General features: G+C 44.8%; 1 protein-coding gene across 5 annotated transcripts in view; it reads right to left on the bottom strand.

The window, feature by feature from the left end:
- LOC148396836 (A disintegrin and metalloproteinase with thrombospondin motifs 20) overlaps positions 1-20,150 on the bottom strand; it is a 66,231-nt gene that overhangs the window by 14,363 nt on the left and 31,718 nt on the right. For all 5 annotated transcript variants that reach the window (XM_088377627.1, XM_088377623.1, XM_088377624.1 and 2 more), the window contains 19 exons: positions 19,262-19,403; positions 18,540-18,644; positions 11,995-12,140; positions 11,714-11,895; positions 11,512-11,648; positions 11,321-11,438; positions 9,650-9,745; positions 8,151-8,317; positions 7,321-7,450; positions 6,355-6,481; positions 5,988-6,198; positions 5,551-5,715; positions 5,262-5,432; positions 4,391-4,510; positions 4,089-4,196; positions 3,069-3,233; positions 2,170-2,439; positions 1,477-1,638; positions 789-968 (listed from right to left, as the gene is read on the bottom strand). In XM_088377627.1, coding sequence (XP_088233753.1) covers positions 789-968; positions 1,477-1,638; positions 2,170-2,439; positions 3,069-3,233; positions 4,089-4,196; positions 4,391-4,510; positions 5,262-5,432; positions 5,551-5,715; positions 5,988-6,198; positions 6,355-6,481; positions 7,321-7,450; positions 8,151-8,317; positions 9,650-9,745; positions 11,321-11,438; positions 11,512-11,648; positions 11,714-11,895; positions 11,995-12,140; positions 18,540-18,644; positions 19,262-19,403 — 2,902 coding nt within the window. The remainder of the gene's footprint in view (positions 1-788; positions 969-1,476; positions 1,639-2,169; positions 2,440-3,068; positions 3,234-4,088; positions 4,197-4,390; positions 4,511-5,261; positions 5,433-5,550; positions 5,716-5,987; positions 6,199-6,354; positions 6,482-7,320; positions 7,451-8,150; positions 8,318-9,649; positions 9,746-11,320; positions 11,439-11,511; positions 11,649-11,713; positions 11,896-11,994; positions 12,141-18,539; positions 18,645-19,261; positions 19,404-20,150) is intronic.

The following is a 20,150-nucleotide window of genomic DNA, read 5'->3' as shown; positions in this document are numbered from 1 at the left end:
GTGTTTTAAAGTGAGACTAAAATCATTAAAGCTGCAGTATTTATTAGTATCATCTACCATAAACAAATAATATTTTGTGTAGGGGGGGGGAAAATTTAGTAAAATAAACTGGTATTTTTCATTCTATGCTGTGAACATTTGACTGACCTGAGGTGAATGAATGAATGAATTAAAAAAATATATATCCATCCATCCATTCTTGAACTGAACAAAACTAGTTGGAAATATTTTCCTCTGTACAAGACTGTACTGACTTTTAAAGAGATACAAGAGCACCGGCAAATGTTTTTAAATAACCAGTAACGAGAACTAAGCCACTTGCGGGGTGGGAAAAAAAAACCTGTACAAAGATACATATACAAAATACGACAACAGCCTTTTGTCGCTGTTTGATAAAAGGCATAATTTGAACTCTTATACACAAATATACACTTGTGTACTTAGGATACATGATGAATGCAGCGACAACAGCATTCATATAACATTGACTGGGCAAAACCGTCCAAAAAAAAAATGGGATCCATGTGTTTGTAATGAACGCTTAAGAGAAGCACCATTGTGTCTTTGTGTGTTTTAGCTCTTTTGTTTCTACTTTCTAATCAGCACCATGTCACCGCAGGGCCCCGGCGTGGCGGGCTGGGCCGGGCCCAACGCATGGCAACGAGCACGCACGTGATAAGCGGGCGCTCAGTTGAGTCTCGCCGCGGCGTTAGACTAAATACACATCGGGCCTATTGGCGGTGACGTGTCACCGGCCCAAAAAGGCTGATAAGGGAAGACTATCGTACCGGCTTCCATGGTCTGCGCTGCCAGGAGGCGGAGCCTACGCAGGGCTGCAGGTTGCACTGCTCCATGTCCAGCGGTTTGTCCAGGATGTCGCAGTTGTAGTCGTTGAGGCGCTCGCCGCTGGGCCGCTGGCACACCACCAGGCGAGTTCGCCTGCCGCCGCCGCCGCAGCTTTGAGTGCACTGGGGGTGGTGGGTGGGGGCAGCGAGATGCGTTTTAGGGATTTAATGCCACCTTGACTTACTTACTCAAAACACTTCATGACTGTTTCATTCAAATAAGACATCTGCAAACATTTGCTTTTACTTTGGAGAACAATCGGCATGAATTATGTGATATTGCTTAACTGTTATTTACTTGTGTTTTTTTATCACTACATAATAAAAAAAAATTGGTTACAGTAATCAGAGGAAATAAAAATCAGTTACAGTAATCAGAGATTTTTTTTAAATACACTGTGATGAAAATAAAATTGTACGACGATTATTCGATTAATTGATAAAATATGAATCATCTATTAGTGACAGCCCTACTTGACTGCTCCTCCGTGTTGCGCAATTCATCCGAGTTGGCAAACTCAGCAATTGGCCGCGACACCACACAGACACAATAAAACGCAATGCGGGAAGTGTAGTAAGGTTCACCACGATTAAGAAAGAGCAATAAAAGCAAACAAGAAGATAAACTCACCTCTCCCCAGACGCCGTAGTTCCACAGCGGGCAAGGACCCGAGTTGCAGCTTTTGGACTCGGCCGGCTTGACCCTCTCGTCGCAGTAGCTGTTGCTGCGGCCCTCGGCGTCCTGGCAAACCACCACTCGCCTCTGGAAGCCCCCTGCGCAGGTGCTGGAACACTGAGGAGAACATAAAAATGCATCGTCAGGGCCAGGGAATGATTCACTGAAATGCATTCTGCAATGCCGAGGTTTGATTAATATTCATTTTTACTGCCAAGGAGTGTTTATGAGCTCCGCAGTGAAGGATTCCAAGCATTTTGCGGCTCCAATGCATAAACATGTACATCGCTTTGCGATTCCAAATTTTTGACCACCCATGTTAAAGACATTTTCTCGAGCCAAAGTTGTTCTTTCTGTGGGCTAACCGCCGAGCGACGCAGCCTTGACCTCGGCCCCCCCCGGCATCCAATTACAACGATACGCCCCGCCGTCAAGAGGGCAGGGGAGTCGGCACGTTCGGGAGGACAGCGGCGAATGAGCTTGAACAGAAGTGTTTTCACTCAACGCCGGGATAGGTGAGATTTCGCAGTGGTGTGCTGGCTTGGAAAAAAAGTGGGGAGGGAAAAAGAAAAAAACTCCATGCCACAAGAAATAATGATGCCGACATTTAGACAGAAGTGCAAGAAAATGCAACTCTGCTGTACATACTGCTCCCCAAGGTCCGGTCCTCCACTGGTTGTCGGATGACGGCACGTTCCAGCTATTGTGGCCGGGATGGCGCCCCGGGTCCTTGGGGTATCCGTACGGTTGGTCGTTGATGCGTTGGCGCTGGTAGATGGAGGAGCAGGGCGCCGCCGTGCACTCTTGCTCCGTCGCAGGCATCTCGTCCGGGTCGCAGAAGGACTGGTCCACGGGCTGGTGGTAGTTGGAGCACAGTACTTGTCGGGTGGACCTCCCGGCGCCGCATGTTGCCGAACACTGCAGACGGAACAGACCCAATCTGTCAAATGTCCCTTTGGAGCATCTATCAATAAGTCAATAGTCAGCGCTGATCCTGTTCCTGATCTTGAGGGAGGCGGAGCCTTTTGACTTTGGGTGAGGTCGCCAACCACAGGCCACATATATTCACACACATATGCACACCAATGGATAATTTGAAAATATCCAGATAAATGTTTAGTAGAGAGAAACCCGGATGGGCGTTAAATTAAATTTTTAGTTTTTTGTGATCGACTATTTGGAAAGCCCCATTTGGTTGTCAAATGAGAAGCTTAGGGTGAAAGCGGTTTTGACAGAACAACCGCACTAGCAATGACAGCCATGTGATTGGGCAAATGATTACTGTTTGTGATTTCCACCATGACTCGCGCATCAACAGGCTGAACCTTTTATATCGAAAGTTGACTTCATCCCCGCATGAACTGATTAAAAGACGATTCCGAAAGACTCATCCCTGCCAGTGAAACAAAACACACAAAATTGCCTCTTTGACATCATCACGACCTGATGTGAACAATGTGAGCAATTATTGCAAATATCCGTGGCAGGCAAACAAAAAAAGTAAAAGTAGTGATTGGACACAGCAAGTTGATGTTCAGCTCACTCACAGGCGACCATTCCCCGCTACGCCACTGGCCACACGGGCTGAAGCAGGTGGAGGTTTCGGGCGGTCGGGGCAAATGGACGCAGTAGGACTCGTCCGCCACGCCGCCCTGGGAGTCTCTGCAACTGACGTAGCGTGCCCGCTTCCCTTTGCCGCAGGTGGCCGAGCACTGGAGGGACCACACATTTTTATTTACGTCTACAACATTTCTCACAGAAACGACAACAAAATTCTTTCAGCGCTAACAGCTAGCATGCTAGCCTATACAGTAACATGCTAACAATCTGCGGAAGTGTGTTGTACAGTAAAGAAGCAGTAGATCATAAAGAAAAACAATATTGTTATAAATTGTGATCATTTACTTTTAAGAATAATTCTGTACGTATTGTTGAGGTCGTGCATGTTTCTAAAGTGCACTTCAGTCGTGAGATTCCAAAGGGAAAACGTCAACACATTGCACAGTGATTTTTTGAACTTTCCGTCATTTCCCACCATTCCATTTGGTGTAAGGAGAAAGAGGACATTTTGCTCTGCCCGAGACAAATTATGCGGTATCACGCACCCGCCGCTGCGTTTGATTATTAGAATCGCTTCAATAAAAGACATCTTACAAAACACGCTTAGCATTTTGGCTTTGTTTATTGGTCGGGTTCCCCGTGTTCTTCAAAACAGCCCAACCCAGCGTTTATCAGCCAAGACTTGCATTGAACTTATTGCTGAATTAACTGCAGATTATTAGAAACAGCTTTCAGATTGTTGCTAGCCGCCAGCGTGCGATGACAGCGCATCACAGTAAACGTTCGCGAGGGCGCTAATGCAATCAAACGGCCCGGGAACTTTCGAATCCTTACATATCAACCGATATGTGTGGTGTGCTCGAAGACCACAAGGTCAAGTCAGACTGACAGATGGTGTTCAATCTTGGCATTGAGATGACATGTGGTTCTCATTTGCGCTCATGTTGTTTTTGTATTCATTATTCAGAATGTAAAGTAATGTCAACGATTGATATTTGCATCCTTACCGCTGTCCAGGAGCCATATCGCCATTGGGTCCGATGCTGAGCAGAGTTATCTGGTGGAGGTGTGCTTTGGACCGGAGTGGCCCGTGGGCACGCCGCCATTTCACAGTCCTTCAGAACAAGCACACATTAAATTATTGTACAGTAAATTTCCTTCACACAGACAGTAGATCAAAATGATTTACTGTAGATTAAAAAAAAAAATGTTACTTGTGTCTATATAGGAAAATAGTGCATTTTTCTTACAGCATGTTTGCTGCCCCCTAGTGGCCTAATTATTTTGCAGCGTGATGTTTTGTGTGTACCTGGCTGTCGCTGGGCCTGGCTGCAGCGTTACACTCTCTGTCATCCACCGTGTTGCCGTAGCCCCCCGACAAGCACCTCACTGCTCTCATCTGGTAGCCATGGCCGCAAGTAACGGAACACTAGAAGACACAAAATCACACACACACACGTAAAAGTGGGGAAACCCAGTCAAACCCATTTGATCTCAAACATCATCTTGCTACGTCAAGATAGATACATCAGACGGGGCATTGTGAGGATTACAAAGTCGACATGTATGCCATCACACACACACACGGACACACACACGGATCAGGTTTAGTCTGACAGGATATGAGGGGAAAGTGAAAGTGGCGTGGAGGAAATGGCAGCTGGAGTCGGGGCACGTCGCGTAACTCTTTGCTGTATCAGGTTACAACACACACACACGCAAATGTGAAGTATCGACTGTCATGTCTACCCAGGTTGCCTCTGTGACCTCATACTCCATTTGTCTGATAAGTATTGATAAATTATAAATAATCGAGACAGGGGGAGGAAAAACAAGTTAACTAAAGTAAATTTGCAGTTAATTTGCTACAAGATATTTATTATTTGTATAAATTTGAACATTTGTGGTGTGGCATGGCAATGTTGTGGTGTAAAACGGGTGCTTTGGTTTAATCAAGGTTGGAAACACATGTTTTTTTTTATGCACTACATAAAAAAGATGAAACCAAAAGCATATGCTTGTCTACACTTTGACAAGAAGTGAGATCTTATCAGGTGGGACCCGTGGTTGTGGACCACAACGTTTGAAAGCATCTGGCCGCCGAAGTGCACGCCACACGTGAAAGCCATTTCCTCAGACAAGCCGCAGACGTGTGTGTGTGTGCGTACGTGCTTACTCACCGCTCCCCACACGCCGACCTGCCAGGATGCGCACTCGGGCAGCTCGCAGGTCCCGACCGATGGGGGCTTGCTGGACGGGTCGCACAAGTGCTCGTTGAGTTTTTCTTCTCCGGTGGCCGCGGAGCACGAAACCTGCCTGTGTCGCCTTCCTTTACCACACGTCACCAAGCACTAGAGGCCCGCGTCGAAAATTCGAAACACAAGAGCCCCGTCAATGACTTCCACGAATTCCAGTTTTTGTTCCATGAAGCGAAATGAAGTCATTTGTCAAGAATGAGACTTTCCCCACCTCGGTCCACTCGCTGACGGTCCACTTGGGACACGGCTGGTCGTTGCAGAATTCGGTCAGAACTCTCTGGTATTCGCCGCACTCCCTGTCCACCAGCCGCCGACCCAGATTGTTCATGCAGTACGACTCTCGGCTGCGGCTGCCTCGTCCGCACGTCTTGGAGCACTGTTTTAAACGAACGTGACATTAAAATGTATTAAATTGAATTAATTTATTAAAATTATAATTTACAAAAATTTAAATTGACTCTTTCGGTCAGGGCGTTCTGCTATTATAACGAGACTATTTACTGTTTAGAGGCTGAAATTCCAAGCATTTGGGAAAAAAACCCGATTAATCGATTATCAATTCCCTTGATAATTGATTTGTTGTCGATTAATCGATTCATCTTCTAAAAAAAACAGTTTTCCTTACTTTAAGAGCCTGTCTTTCCATACCTGAGACCAAGCACTGTACTGCCAGCTCTTGAGAAGACAATCGCCGTGGCAGCTCTCTCGAGTCGGAGGTTTGACGATATCGGCGCAGGAGCTGGCCTCCGCTCGTTCGCTCTGTCTCTTCATCAGGTTGTACTTCATACACTGCACGTCCAGGCTGCGGTAGCCCGCACCGCACTTGGCCGAGCAGTCGCTCTTCCCGGCAACATGCCACCTGTTAAACAGGACTTCGATATAATTCCACACGATGGCGTCAAAGCACTACCTCTGTCTAACAGAAACTCTTCAAGTCAAAAAGAATTCCTGGCGATAGAATGCTACAAGATGCCGGCTGTACATTTTCCTGTGAGTGTCCGTGTGTGTATCTCACCTGACTTCACAGTCGTCGTTGCAGGGCTCGGTGACAGCGGCGGGACGTGGCAAGTGTTCACATCTCTGCTCCGATACTTCCAAGTGATCGCTCTTGCGCACACAGGCTGCCTTCCGCCGCCGCTCACCTGCGCCAAAACACAGATTGGCAAATCAGTCACCTAAAATGTCAACTCGATCCCACGGAGAACTTTGACCCACAAAACCCGGCCTTTAAAGGAAACTTGGTGGTGGGCAAAGGTGTCGAGCGACGTGAGACGCTTGGGTCGGACTAAGGTCAACAGGAGGGGGTTCAAGAGAGGGAGCGTTTTCCTTTTAAACGATTCCAGAGGTATTTTTAAGTGACGTTAATTTGTACTGACACTTCAATCTGGGTACTAATTTTCTCTGTAATAAGAAACTTTATGGTAAATTGAAGTCACTTCTGCTTCCATTTCAGCGGCAGTCACAATTTGGGTGCACCTTTATAAATATATTTGAAGTTTTCTATTAACTGCCAACCCAGTTAATATCTTTGACGTCTATAACTATCAATGGCACTGAATGAGTTGGGATTTTTGCACGAGAAATAGTGGTGGAAAACCACAATAAGCATAAATACCTGTGCCAACATGAAACTAATAACAAAAAGTGGGGATTTCTTGGCATTCCAAATTTGAACGAGGTAGTAAATGCAGGATTACATGATTACGATTCTTTCTGGGAACTCGTGCGACCCCTTCATGAAATTTTATAGAAATCAGTTATGTTCTTTTGGCATCACACTGCGAACCAAGAGAAAATTATGAGCGCTCGAGTTTCAGTGCTTGGCAGGGGTAACAAACACTTAACCTCCTTGGGAGAGGGTCTCTTTTTTTTTTCCATCATGAACTATGTCACATTTCATATTCGACCCTCTTGCGGGTATTTGGCTGAAGGTCAAAACAACGAGGTTGAAAAAGGTGACGACATCCAGTTGAGGTCGTACCCTGACAGATGCGGTTGCACTCCAGCCAGGGACCCGAGGGATCCCACACAAACTGCTCGCTGTGCTCCTCGATGGGTATGCTGAAAGAGTAGCGGACGTCTGGGTTGTAAAGGTTTCCCACACACAGGACCTGCGATGATGGCAGGGAGAGAGGCAAGGTCACAAAAAGCTTTTTTTATTTTGTCTGTGCAGAAATTCAACCTTTAAAACAGACATCAGCTACAAAGTTCTGATAAACAAAAGGGAAACAATAAATCGAGCCATCTTCCAACAAGTTTAGTTCTATTGTGTGGATCTGACGATTATGATTCCAATACCAATAAAGTATCCTAACTTTTATAGGCACAAAACCAGAGAGTGACTCTAATAGTGACTGAATTGTTAGTACATATCACACAAATCCAGGGATTTTTTTTTTTTTGTTGCTGTAAAGAAAAACTATTTGAATGGACAATGTGAAATTAGCATTTTCGGCAAAGCTGTAAAGGTAGCACGAAAGGAAAAATTACCACTATATATTAAAAAAATATTTCCAAAGATGTACACTATTAAATGAATCTGCAGTTGTTGATTTCTGTTGGAATAAAAAGTAGGACTTTTGTGCCGAAATACTTTGTTTTTAATTTTTAGTCAAATTTACAAACTGTTTCGCCATCTAGTGATCAAGAGTAGAATTACACCCAAAAAAGTGCTCTGGAAAAAAATCGAGTTTGCGGATGGGACAAAAAAATAGCACATTGCATTATTGTAATGTGTGACTAAGCCCCACGCCTGGGAACCAAACTCGATTGTAAACCGAGGACCTCCCGTGCAGTGATTAAGAAATGAACCTGCAGAACGAGCTCCTCTTCGATACGCTCCGTGCAGTTGATGCGCTCCACTTTAGTGTCCGAGCCGCTGTATTCGATGACCGTGCCTTTGAAGGTGATCTCCCTCTTGAACATGGCCACCACAAAGTTCCCATTCAGCAGGAAGTTGGACTGGCTGTCGGATAATGCTGGAAGCAACGACAACAACGATCCATTGAAAACATGGGAATGGCGGACACGCCGTTGTAAACAGTCATCCCGTCGCCAGCTCATTGTTCTGGAAAACCACACTTGCAGCACGTAGAGACACTGGCAGTCATGGATTGTTATGAACTCCCTCCACTTTGTTTACATTTGAGTTCGCATGTAAGCGAGTCATCTTCAACCAAAAAATGATTGCGGGTTTTGGAAGATGCGCCGCAAAGAGTCAAATGTGCAAAACATGAGCACACAGCAGTTAAATAAAAAATATACATAAAAAAAATATTTTTTTCCAAATATATTTATATATATATTTTTTAAATATATTTTTTATGTATATTTTTATATATATATGGTATATATGTTTTTTAAATAGATTTTTATATATATACAAGGACCAGAGGGACAAACATGACACAGCGTCGTAAAGAGCCACCATATGTTTTTTTCAAGCCACATGTGTTCCCTGACGGAGTGACTGGAGAAAGTCTTGAACCTCACTTGAACTAAAACGTCTTCATTTTCTTGCCCGCCTTCGTGCCGAGCTATCCGCTTTCGCCCACATGCGTCTAATTAGCACCTAGCGCCGCCTCATTTATCTTTCTCCAGGGCGTCTGACACTCCATTTACTTTCCCAAGCGGCGGCCCTCGCTGCCTTGACCAGCTGACCCCCATCCGTGTACATTTAACGCAAGAGGCAGTTATTGAGTGGCTTTTCGGCAATACTTTACGTCTCCTTCGCTGACAGCTTTCCTCGTCGGTCGCATGGGTCACCACAACAGGGCATTTGTGAAGGGAGCCCGGGGTATAATGGCATTGACCTAACTTACTGCAAGGCATCGAATATTAGCGTACCACCAGATGGCGGCAGCAAAACGTCACAACTTCCGGCCAATATCAATTGGTGGCGCCATTCGAATAGTTACCTGCCAACTGAGCAATTTTGAGTGTTTTGGAAGGCTGGGACAGATTAATCACAATTCAATTCATTACAATGGGGAAAGCCGATTTGAGATACAAATGTTTTGAGATACAAGCTACTCTTAAAGCCTTTACAACTTTTGCAACCACAAATTTGTAATAAATGTATGCCTTTTCCCTATGGCCCTAATTTCCCTCCTTTCCAGACAACTGGACTTTATCATCCCCATAAAAGAGGATTTATTGCTAATGTGACGTTCCACGATGTTTTTTTGCATGTTATCCAACTCTGTTCCTAATAAATTGTAAAGTGAGCCGCCAGTTTCAATTTTGGATCAGTGCTCCAAGGAAAACTTGATATTACTTTAAAAAAAACACGCATCTTCGCTCCGACTCACCGAGGTAGTTGTCGTCTTCTGGCTTTCCGGAGTAGCTGACCTGCTTAATATCAATGTTGGTAGCACCGGCTGGGATGCGGACCACTATGTTATAGCCTGAAGAGGAAAAACAGAAAGAAAGCACGAAGAGATCAGATGCAGTTTGAACTTTTTTAATAGTTTCACCATGCTCCAAAAGGGATGTCCGCTTCCAACCACCGGGGACTCACGCACTTGGAAAAACACCCTCGAAATCAGGTCTCGTTTCAAATAACCTGCGGGAAGGCCCGTTGAAATCTCAGAGGCCCAACGGTGAAATGACATGTAATTATTCCCTGAAGCTACGATTTGGCCTGTAATTACCACACCGAGCGTGTTGTCGTGTCATAAACTAACACGGAGAACAAGTGGGCATGACAGAAAGAATAACCCACAAAGAACACATTTGACAGAAAACATTTGATGGTGGAGATAAACTGTGAATTAAAAAACTAATATATGTTCAATGGGGTGGGAGTAACATTAAAAAAAAATCACAATAATTTCTGAACATCATTGAACATAATAAACTCATAAAAATAAATATAAATATATATATATATATATAAACATGGGCAAAATGGTTAGCATGTCTGCATCATATGATTCCGAGTTGAAATCTCGGCATTTGGAGTGGACTCCGGTTTCCTCCGACATTCCAAGAACATGCACGTTAAGTTTAATGAAAACCATAGGTAAGACAATGACTTGTTGTTTGTCCATGTTTGGTTGGCAACCAGTCCAAAGTAAACCCCGCCTCTCACCCCAACACTGTAAATAACACAACTTGCATTTTGGTGGGCTAAAACAGTATTTGTTTTTTCCACAACAGGAAAAAATTTTGATGTGAACAGAATTATACAATATCCGTCCATCCATTTGCAACAGACACAGAAGGGCCCAAATGGGATTCAAACCCAGAACCTCTCAACGGTGACCTAGACTCGAGGTCATTATCGTTCCTGCTATACCAAAACGAGAGCAGGGCGGCGGTAAAGGGTGTTGGTGTGACTTCCACACCACCAGCCACAAGGGGGCAGCACTTGGTTTGCATATCATCCACCTATCATCTACACAAGTCACGCCGGTTTCACCTTTAGAAAAACAAATAGCACCTACGTACATATTCGCATTTGTTCTGGAGCTCATCCCAACTGACTTCAGAGGTGTAGTGGTACAAAACTGCCGCCCCCCCACTAAACAACCAAAAGAAGAAAAAAAAATCTGAGCAGCAACTTGATGAGTCTTAGAATCAAGCAATCAGAATTTGGCCTCGGTTGAAACGCCGCATCACAAAAGTTTGTTTAAAAATGATGAGGTCACGGCTGTCATCTGAACATAGGACAGTTTTAGACAAACATCGGTCCCCAAATTGGACGGAGGCCCGACTATTCTTTTTGGAACAATCTGCGTGCGTTTAAATAACAGAAGGCACGATATGACCGTAAGCTCAGCCAAGAAGTCTTTCATTGCCACGTGTGTGTTTGTTTGCCAAAGGAGATATGAGGAAAGGGTAGAAGCCAAGGACGAATCCTGTAGAACTGGGTGTAGCACATGATGGGGTTCAAGTGACCCAATTTGTTAGCTAGCTAACGAGCTATGCTAGCTCTTCCCTCGGATAGACAGTCGGAGCGGCAAAGGTACACGACTCACCATACTGAGCATCGTTGAAGGTCCCTGCCTGTGTTTTACACGAGGAGTTGTCCCCGCCACACACACCGCACTTGTCATTCCTGGCCTTCGAGTTCAGGACGTGATCGCATCCCGCTTGCTGGGGACCGAAAGTTTGGATTGTGTACAAACTGTGGAATCATAGTGTAAATTGAAATGGTCAAGCGACAAACCCTGCAGAGCCCTTGGACGCAGATATCGTAAGTGTCCGTGCCGCAAGGCGTGCCGTCGATGACGCGGTCCTTCAGTTGGTAATACGCCGTCGTCCCGGCAACCCGGCAGAAGAGCTTGCAGCGATCGTTTAATTGGACTAAACAGAAAAAATCAGGATTTCAAAAGGTCCTAAAGTTCTTCAAAAAGAGCAAGTTGACTTACTGCCGCTGTATTTGGGCACCCAGCGGACGGTTGGGGGTAGACCGTTGATGTTGAAGTGCTTGCCGTCGAAATGAGAGCACTGGTCTTCGCGGAAGTCTTTGCGTCCTCGCGGACACGGTTCAGTGTTGCACGAGCGGAACTTCATCCGTCGTCCAACGCAGAACTTACCGCCATTTCTAGGCCTGGAATAAAAAATACCCCGGGATGGGAGATATCAGAGCTCGCCTGGTCGCTCTCGAGCAGAGTTTCAGTTTCATAGGCTTCGAAGTTCCGAGTCTTACTCTGGCTTGTTGCAGTCTCTGGTGGTGCTCCGTGTCCCTCCTCCGCAGGACCTGGAGCAAGAGCTGTAGGGTCCCCAAGCACCCCACTCCCCGTGGACCGGCTGCAGGTGCAGCTCCTTGTTGATACACATCCCGTGTCTGCAATACTGCAAGACGATAATCACAACACATCCCGTTAAGATTTAGGATGAGCACACCTGGGAAAGGTGATCCGCTTTGACTTTCAAATCCTCTGTTTACATCAAGCTGTATATGAAAAGAAACCCTAATTCCGTGCTTATCCTTGGGGGAGGGGGTGGATCCAATTCCACCAGATGTTCAAATACAGTGCCATGTCACCCTTAAGGGGAATTTACAAGAATTATACGGGAATTTTACTATCACGTGTGAAGGTATGAAAATCTTGCTGACAATCGTTTCCAGAGTGGAAGAAAATGTCCCCAAACAAGAAGCAGAGAAAACATGACTTTGATGCTAACATCTTTTGCTTTTCTGACAACTCAAACTACAAAACAACTCAAGACTGCGGACCGGCTTTTGATAGTAAAAATAATAATTTGACACAGACCCGTAGCATGGCTGGAGTTGAATGTCAGTAGATTTATTTACATGCCGTTCTTCATTCGCTCCATGACCGGCATTATCTTTTCTCACGGTCGCTACAAACATTCTCTGCTACCTAATGCGACAGACTCTTTGTCCATACCGCAAAATATCCAAATTGTGTTTGGGTGGGAGGTGCCTAAAATCGTGTGACTTCAAATCCAAAGCGTCGATCTGTTCGTCATTACAGTTGTTTACGATCCTGACTTGCTGCAAGACCTTCTTTCCATGCCTACCCGTTAAAAATCGTACTTTACGGATATTTCTGTCGGTGGCGGTAATCGGCACGATTCCAGCCGATTCCGATTCAGTTTGGTTTTATCTATCTTAATTCCCACAACTCAATCTTGGAAAATTCCCGTAATTTTGGAGCTCTATTCCCAACAAGCGAGGTACTTAGTAGCTGAATCACAAGAAGTGATAACAGCTCTCCTTTTGTGCGTAACCGAAACCTATTCTCTTCCTAAGTAGCATATCAGACGGGTTCTGTTCACTGGAAAAATGCGGGACATGACGGCAACTGAGCCCGTCGTCCGGCGGCACCTTGATAAGGAAACCCAAGCGCTAGCTCGTGATAAGACCAGAAAGCCGAGTTTCAAGCCGTTACTCCTTCCAGATGACAAATCTACTGTAGCTAATATCGTTCCCATTGGCCGACTTCCCGTCATACATCATTGGCTTTGCTTCTGTGATTAAACTCGGGAGGATACGAGTAATCTCCGGGGTAATGGCCAATCTACGAGATAAATCCAACGTTATCACGGGAGATAAACACCTGCACACCAGACACAAAGTAGCTTCTCTCTGCAAGGCTTAAGTTGCTTTTGTGTTTTCCAAACTTTGCGCACTTAATGATGCAGTGTGAAGACATGGACAATGACGCACAGGTGTGAACCGCCGCGGGGTTATCGACGAAACAAGCCGCAATCATTTCCTTAATCCCGACTGTGACATCCTGGTCTTTTTTCCCGGATCTGTTAAAGTAGAAATGAGATCCAGCGAGGGGTGAAATGGCTTCCACAGCTCGATAAGGCAAACAGGTGTTTTGTGCATTTTGGTTGCCGATGTCAAATTCAAGATCACGACGGCTTCAAAGGTTTCCCACAGCTGCGGTAAATTACGTGTACGTTGTACGTACGACAAAAAAAATAATACGTATTTTACAGTTTTCAATTATTTGAAATTAAACAGTGAAAAGTGTGCTTTATATTCTTAAGTTAGTTAAAAATAAAAATAAAAAAAATTTAAAAAATGGGTTTTGAAATATGAATAAACATGTATATGCATGAATATTTATGTAAGATTTCTATTCAATTTTCATGCATTCAAAATGTATTATTGTTTTTTTTATTTTCCTGTATTGCTAAAACTGTACAGAATGTAACAGTGGCTGGCATAAATGAACAAAAGCACGATTTACGATTCGGAATAAAACATCTGCCTCATTTGCCCGCCAAAACATGACGACATTTCAATTTTGCTCATTCTCGTACATTCGAGCACTTTTAAAATTCAGCGTCATGGGAAACCACCCCATAGTAACCCCGAAGTAACGCCACGTTTGGAATACGTTAAATGAATCCCCTTTTTTCTCCCTCCAAAGACTTTCCTCCTCACCACTTTCCCTTCCTTACCTCCCTTTTTTTCCCCTCTATGTAAGGGCCACCGCGGCACAGGCAGCCCCCAAAGAAGTGTCAAACATGAGAGGGGGTGCCCGTCCGTCAGAGAGTTGCAAAGCCTGTGTAAGCCTCTGAGGCATTCCACTCCCTCCACTGTGTTTACAAGCGCTGCGTTTGCCTTCAAAAGGGGATGCGCCTGAGAAGAAGAGGATGGACGGGAAGTTGGGAAGAAGGCAAAAACATCTGTGTGAGACGATGCGTGAATGCCAAAGGTATTTGGTGTCAGAAGTGAGACCCAGAGGCCAGCGTAAACTGAACGCCGGGCCGCAGATTGCTCTGCCAGCTTGTCGGGTGATGTATGTGTCCCACGAGAAGACGCTTACACATGCTTTGGTGGTGCTTTGAGATACAAGTTGAATTAGGTCTGTGTTCATGGTCACAACTCAAATAATGATTTACCCATTGAAATGAATGGAAATGCTATTAATCCGTTTCAACCACTCCTAAGCAACACACTCAAAATTATCAATGTATTTTCTGATAAGGAAATTTGCACTCTATAATATCGCACATATGCTATATTTAAATATAATGTAAGTGGAAAATTGTGGGAAAAAAATGGAAAATATCTGAGCATGGCCACCGGGGGCAGCATAATCCTGCAGACACAAATCAAGAGTTTTAGAATGCAAGTGACTTAGTTGCTGTTGAGGATAAAGAATATATACACGATTAAATTGTCTGCATGAGTTGCTCCGTCATTCGTTTTCAAAAATTTGTGGCTTTTAAAATCGCATTTATTGATGCTATCATTTCTAAAGCCGCACCAATGATTCATATAAACTATGCTCAATGAAAGTGATTGAGTGGACCCCCGGCGGCTTCTCATGGCGGAGGACGTGGGCACGCTTAATTCCAATCAGCTATTAGTCGAGCGTGCTGACGTGAAAGGCTTGTATTGACTTGACTTTTCCTAGAAAGGTTGTCAAAACTTGGAAACGCGCTATGACATTTGAAGGTCTTTGCGAGAGGAGCCCGTCCAGCTGCGACGAGCGTATGTTTGAAATTAGGGATTTGAAAAAGACGCATGTTGACTGGCTGATGACACGTGCGCACGTCCGCCACATTTCTGGGCCCTTCAAGCACGCCCAGAGGCTTTATTTTTTTAGATAATTGGGTACTCGCCGAGGATGTCGATACCAAATCTTACATTGAGTAAAATATTTGATGATACGAGGATGCTTGATATTTATGTAACGTGTAAATATGCAACATGGAGTCAAACCATGCGGCCATAAGAGTGGAAGCTAACACAAAGATAGCGTGAACGACGTCTAAGGACGGCAGCATCTGCTCGCGGCTCCTCGGCTGGCTGCTTTGGATGCTCGCGGCCTGTAATTGACAGGAAACGGTTGCACAGAGCAGCTCATTTGAGGAATGACAAGGCAGCCGGCCCATTCAACAAGGCCGTCACTCTTTCATTTGGCCCATCGCGACACGGAATCACCTTTCATGTCGGGGCCGACTCGTGGCATTCGGGGGGTTGAGAACCGGAGCACAAGAGGATTTGCGACTGGCACGTCAACGGCAACCAAAAAAACGCCTTGTCTTGTCCACAATGCAACCCTCAATAACTCTCAACAATACAACTCGCATGACTCTAAGATTCGTTTTGATTCGAGTCCAAAAAGTTCGATCGCATTTCCACGCCCGCTTGAATCCGATCCAATTCAGATATGAGAGTCCCTGATAAAGTGATGACAGTGCATCAACTCCAAATTTGAGTTCACACATGCACGCCGTCCACCACAAGTGTGTCAGGCTGCCGAGAGTTTGGCTCGGGCCAAACGCTCGCCGCTTCTTCGGCCAACAGACTCCATTCTGTCCCAGCTTTGCTGGTCAAGACCTGGCTGTCTCACTCTAATTGGCTCAAACAAAAGCAGGTTGTCATTCTGCCCTCTGACGGAATGCTCTGGAAACATATAACGACTCGCCGTTTTATTGAACACTCAATTGAGCAGCCATCAAGAGGATCCCGACAGATAAATAGAAACGCTTGGTTCCATTCAAGGGCTTTTTGGATGAGTCGTTTATCAAGTGCCAGCGTCTTCTTCTGCCACCCACTGCGTGGCTACGTGGTGACAAGCGGGACCTTCAAAAGGGTCGGCATGTGGATGCAGGGGCTGAGCGGACCCCGGCTTTGGCTTGACAGGCCACTATTGAGCATGCTTGCTGGCCCTTAAACTCCCCCCCCCACACACACACACACTTACGTAAAGAGGGCCACCACAGGCACGTACACGCAAAAAAAAAACATCAAAACAGACTGGATCCTTTTAAAAGTGGGGGGGTGCAGAAGAAGAGAAGATGGGGGGTGGCGGCGGTATTTATAGGCAACAAGTGATGGGATGCCCTCATTAATTCACGGCTCACCGAGCCAGATGACAGACACGCCGCCAAGAGGTCATGTGACCGTATTAGTCACTCCAGCACCCTGTGAGGGGGGGCTTGATGAGAGGGGGGATGGGGGGGGACACAGTGCCCCATTTCAACTAATCTGTAGACAGACTCTCCATCGATGGAGGAAACGTCCCCCAATTACCTGACATGGTTTGTTCCGTGACCTGAAAAGAAACACTTCTCAGAATGCATAATGTGCATACAATTACACATTTTGGACGTTTCGTTCCATTATATTATATTATATTATATATTATGTTATATCATAAATCATATAATATTTTTGAGTGAGTTTTAAGGTTTCAAATTTGAGTCCTGAAATAAATTTTACCCAGAATAATTATTTTTCCAGGCAGTTTTCAGGCATGCAGATGTGCCCAAAAGACTCTCTTTTAATAACATCATCGACAGTCGACCTTTCAAACTGTCATCTCTCTATTGCTCCATTTTTAGTCACACGTGATACGTTGTCAGAATAGGCGTAGGAATTCTTGAATGGTGGCCAAAAAACATGAGGTGACCTTTGACGGCCAAATAATAATTAGCTCACGCGTGCCACGCGTGGAAATTCTCTGAAGATGAAGAAAGAATGGGAGGAGAAGCACACAGCTGCCAATTGTCAGCGTGCAGACGTCACACATTGGAAAGAATCACGACTTATGAATCCAGCAGTGATCGACATCATAGGTGTCAAACCTAAGGCCCATGGGCCAGATATGGCCCGCATCATCATTTCATGTGGCCTGCATATGACCTCATGATCCCAAACTTTTCTTCAATTTAAACAACCTTAGGATACTAAAAAGTGCTAATGCAAGCATTACTGTTCCCAATCACACTTTTGAAATAACTGACCTTGCCTGAGAGTCAGTTTTGATTGTGTTCCAACCTAATCAATGTTTAGACAACTCCAATGAAGTTTAATCATCCATTTGACTGAGCTGGGCGCAAGTTAGGTCAAGGAGGCTTGATTAAAAGTCTCTTCAAAGCGTGAGACTCAAACACCGCAGGGCCATTACTCTTTAGTGCAGTTGTTGTAGTTGGATTAAGACGTTAGCCATCACCGGTTAAACTCAAGCGGGAGACGTACTGGAGACAAAAACGAAGAAGGCCGACAGGATTTGGAGGTGAGTTGTAAAAAGACGCCGAGGGGTCAAGAGGTTAAGAACGGGAGACTTGCTTCGTTCAAGTGGTGAATACTAAACGCCCTCTCGCGCCTCCTCCTGGCTCTCCTCCCGCAGGAGCGAGCAAGCTCCTTTGTGGTGGGCTCCGTTACAGCCCTAACCGCTGACCCACTCAGCCGTCGCTTAAAGGTTTGGGGGTCACGGGTTCACCACAAGGTGACTCAAGTGTGATGAGCCGGCCAGCTTTCAAAGGCGCCGCCACGTCTTCACCTTTCCCTTGCTTTGTTTTTTTCTTCCGTTCGTTCATTTTCCGCAACCTTCCCTCCTCCCCTTCTTTGTTTTTTTATTTTTGCACGTAACCTCAGCAACTGACCCACCGTCTCAGCCCTAATTAGCATAGCACCCCGGGGCGAGGAGAACATGAAGGCTAATGGGGGTTGGGGCCTCCCGACAACACGGAGGGGAAAAGAAAAGCGCTAGTCACCTGACTGGTTTACATGGAGGAGTCCTTCATGCAGAAACACAATAAATTGATTTTTTCCCCCTCCAGGATGAAGACATACAACGGAAAATAAATGTTTAATGACTTGTGTACAAATATGTTTAAATTAGCCAGTGGGGGCCATGAACCTACGTTAATCAAGGATGCTGATTTGTGAAATGACCTACATTTATATTCAGGTAAGTCTAACTTGACAATTTAAAGTCACATTAGAGGACAATTTTTTTTTGCACTCACCATTCCATGTCCGCATTCAGTCCCGTCAGCAAGCGGCATGTGTTGTGTGCGACATCCTTTATGGTCCCCCTCTGCACTGGTACACCACAGCCTTTTACATTGTTTCTGCGTGAGAGAAATGGTAAAAAAAAGAGAATTAATCATCTATAATTTGCCAGGTTTCCAAAACAACCCATGAAGCATTTCAGCCACGATTGGAGTTTTTAAAATTAAAAATCAGAGGCGGTAGTCATACTGTGTTTTTAAAATATTTTCCTTTCATGTCTTGGGGATTAGGAGTCGCCCCTCGTTGCTCTCTGAGGCAAAACTCATATCTAAAAATCGGAGTTTTAATTAGCAGTGGTGCCACAAATACGAGGGAGTGCACTGGTGATATTTCAAAAAAAGCAATTTAAAATACAATCAAAATTTAATATAACATAATGTCAAACCCCAATTATCGGGAAATAAATAAATAAATAAAATGAACCAAAATAATACCATCCAAATAAAATACACTATAAACTATATTTTAATTAAAACACAATGAAATATACAGCTAGTAATTTAAAACTATTAATAACAAATACATTAAATGTAATCTACCCTTTAATTACAAGAAAATAAAATGTAAAAAATACCAGCCAATTAAAACAAAATGAAATACATTAGCCCCCCTCCAGAAAAATCATATTTGAGAAATTTCCACCAGCCAACTTGTTCTACAACACAAGCCCACTTACCATGTAAGGGCAAATTTGTGAGCCGGGTCCAAACATGAGTTCACACTGTTTGTTGGCGTTGTAGATTTGACCAGGGAGGAGATTGGGCAGATCATACGTCCTGCCTACGGGCTCATCCAAAAGGCACTCCCCGTAGCCAGTGCTGCGTTAAATAAAAACACCAGCCATGTGAATGAATAACAAATTCACACGAGCATGGGTGGAGATGGACAACAACATCAGATGGGACTGAAAAGGATCTGCGGGACTTTTGATTAGGGCGTATTTTCTTCGCTGAAGGCAAACACGAGAATTTGGACTCGATTAAATTGGCTGGATCCTCGACCGTGCCTGGATTAGGGCGTAATGACAGACTGCTCCCTAGATGAACCTCTCCCTCAAACCACCGACGTGCAAACACAGCTGGCGTGAATGTACAAAATCATCACTTGGCACTTGTGGAAAAAAGGCCAACACGTGCGAGGATCTTTTTTTTGTCGAGAAGTCTTAAAAGAGGAAACGAGGTGGATGAGGCGTGTCGTTAAAAACTTCATCCTGGGAGGAGAAGCTAAAGCACCTGTGAGCACAAAGCTAAGACCGCAACGACAGGGCGGCGATTATGCGGGATTATCCTCGGCTAACATCGCTTTGTGTCGCTCCCCTTTCATTTCCGTGCGGAGAAGGGTTGACGTTTTGACAAGTGTAGCAAACGTCACTTAAAACGAGACACAAATTCAAGTTGATGGGAAATGGCTGCTTGTCTCGGATTGTTTTTTTTTTTTTTAATTGCTCGTATGCAGATGGTTTGGAATCAAATGTGAACAAGTAAGAATATATACTTTTAATCTGAAAACTCGTTCCGGTTGGTTAAATTAGCCAGGGGTTGAACATCTGCGCCGCAGAGAGGAGG

Source organism: Syngnathus floridae, chromosome 6 (assembly GCF_059516105.1).
Source record: "Syngnathus floridae isolate MCC-2025c chromosome 6, RoL_Sflo_1.0, whole genome shotgun sequence".
In the NCBI taxonomy this organism is placed as follows: Eukaryota; Metazoa; Chordata; class Actinopteri; order Syngnathiformes; family Syngnathidae; genus Syngnathus; species Syngnathus floridae.
The sequence above is the reverse complement of the archived record's forward strand: the minus strand, read 5'-3'. Positions and strand labels throughout refer to the sequence as shown.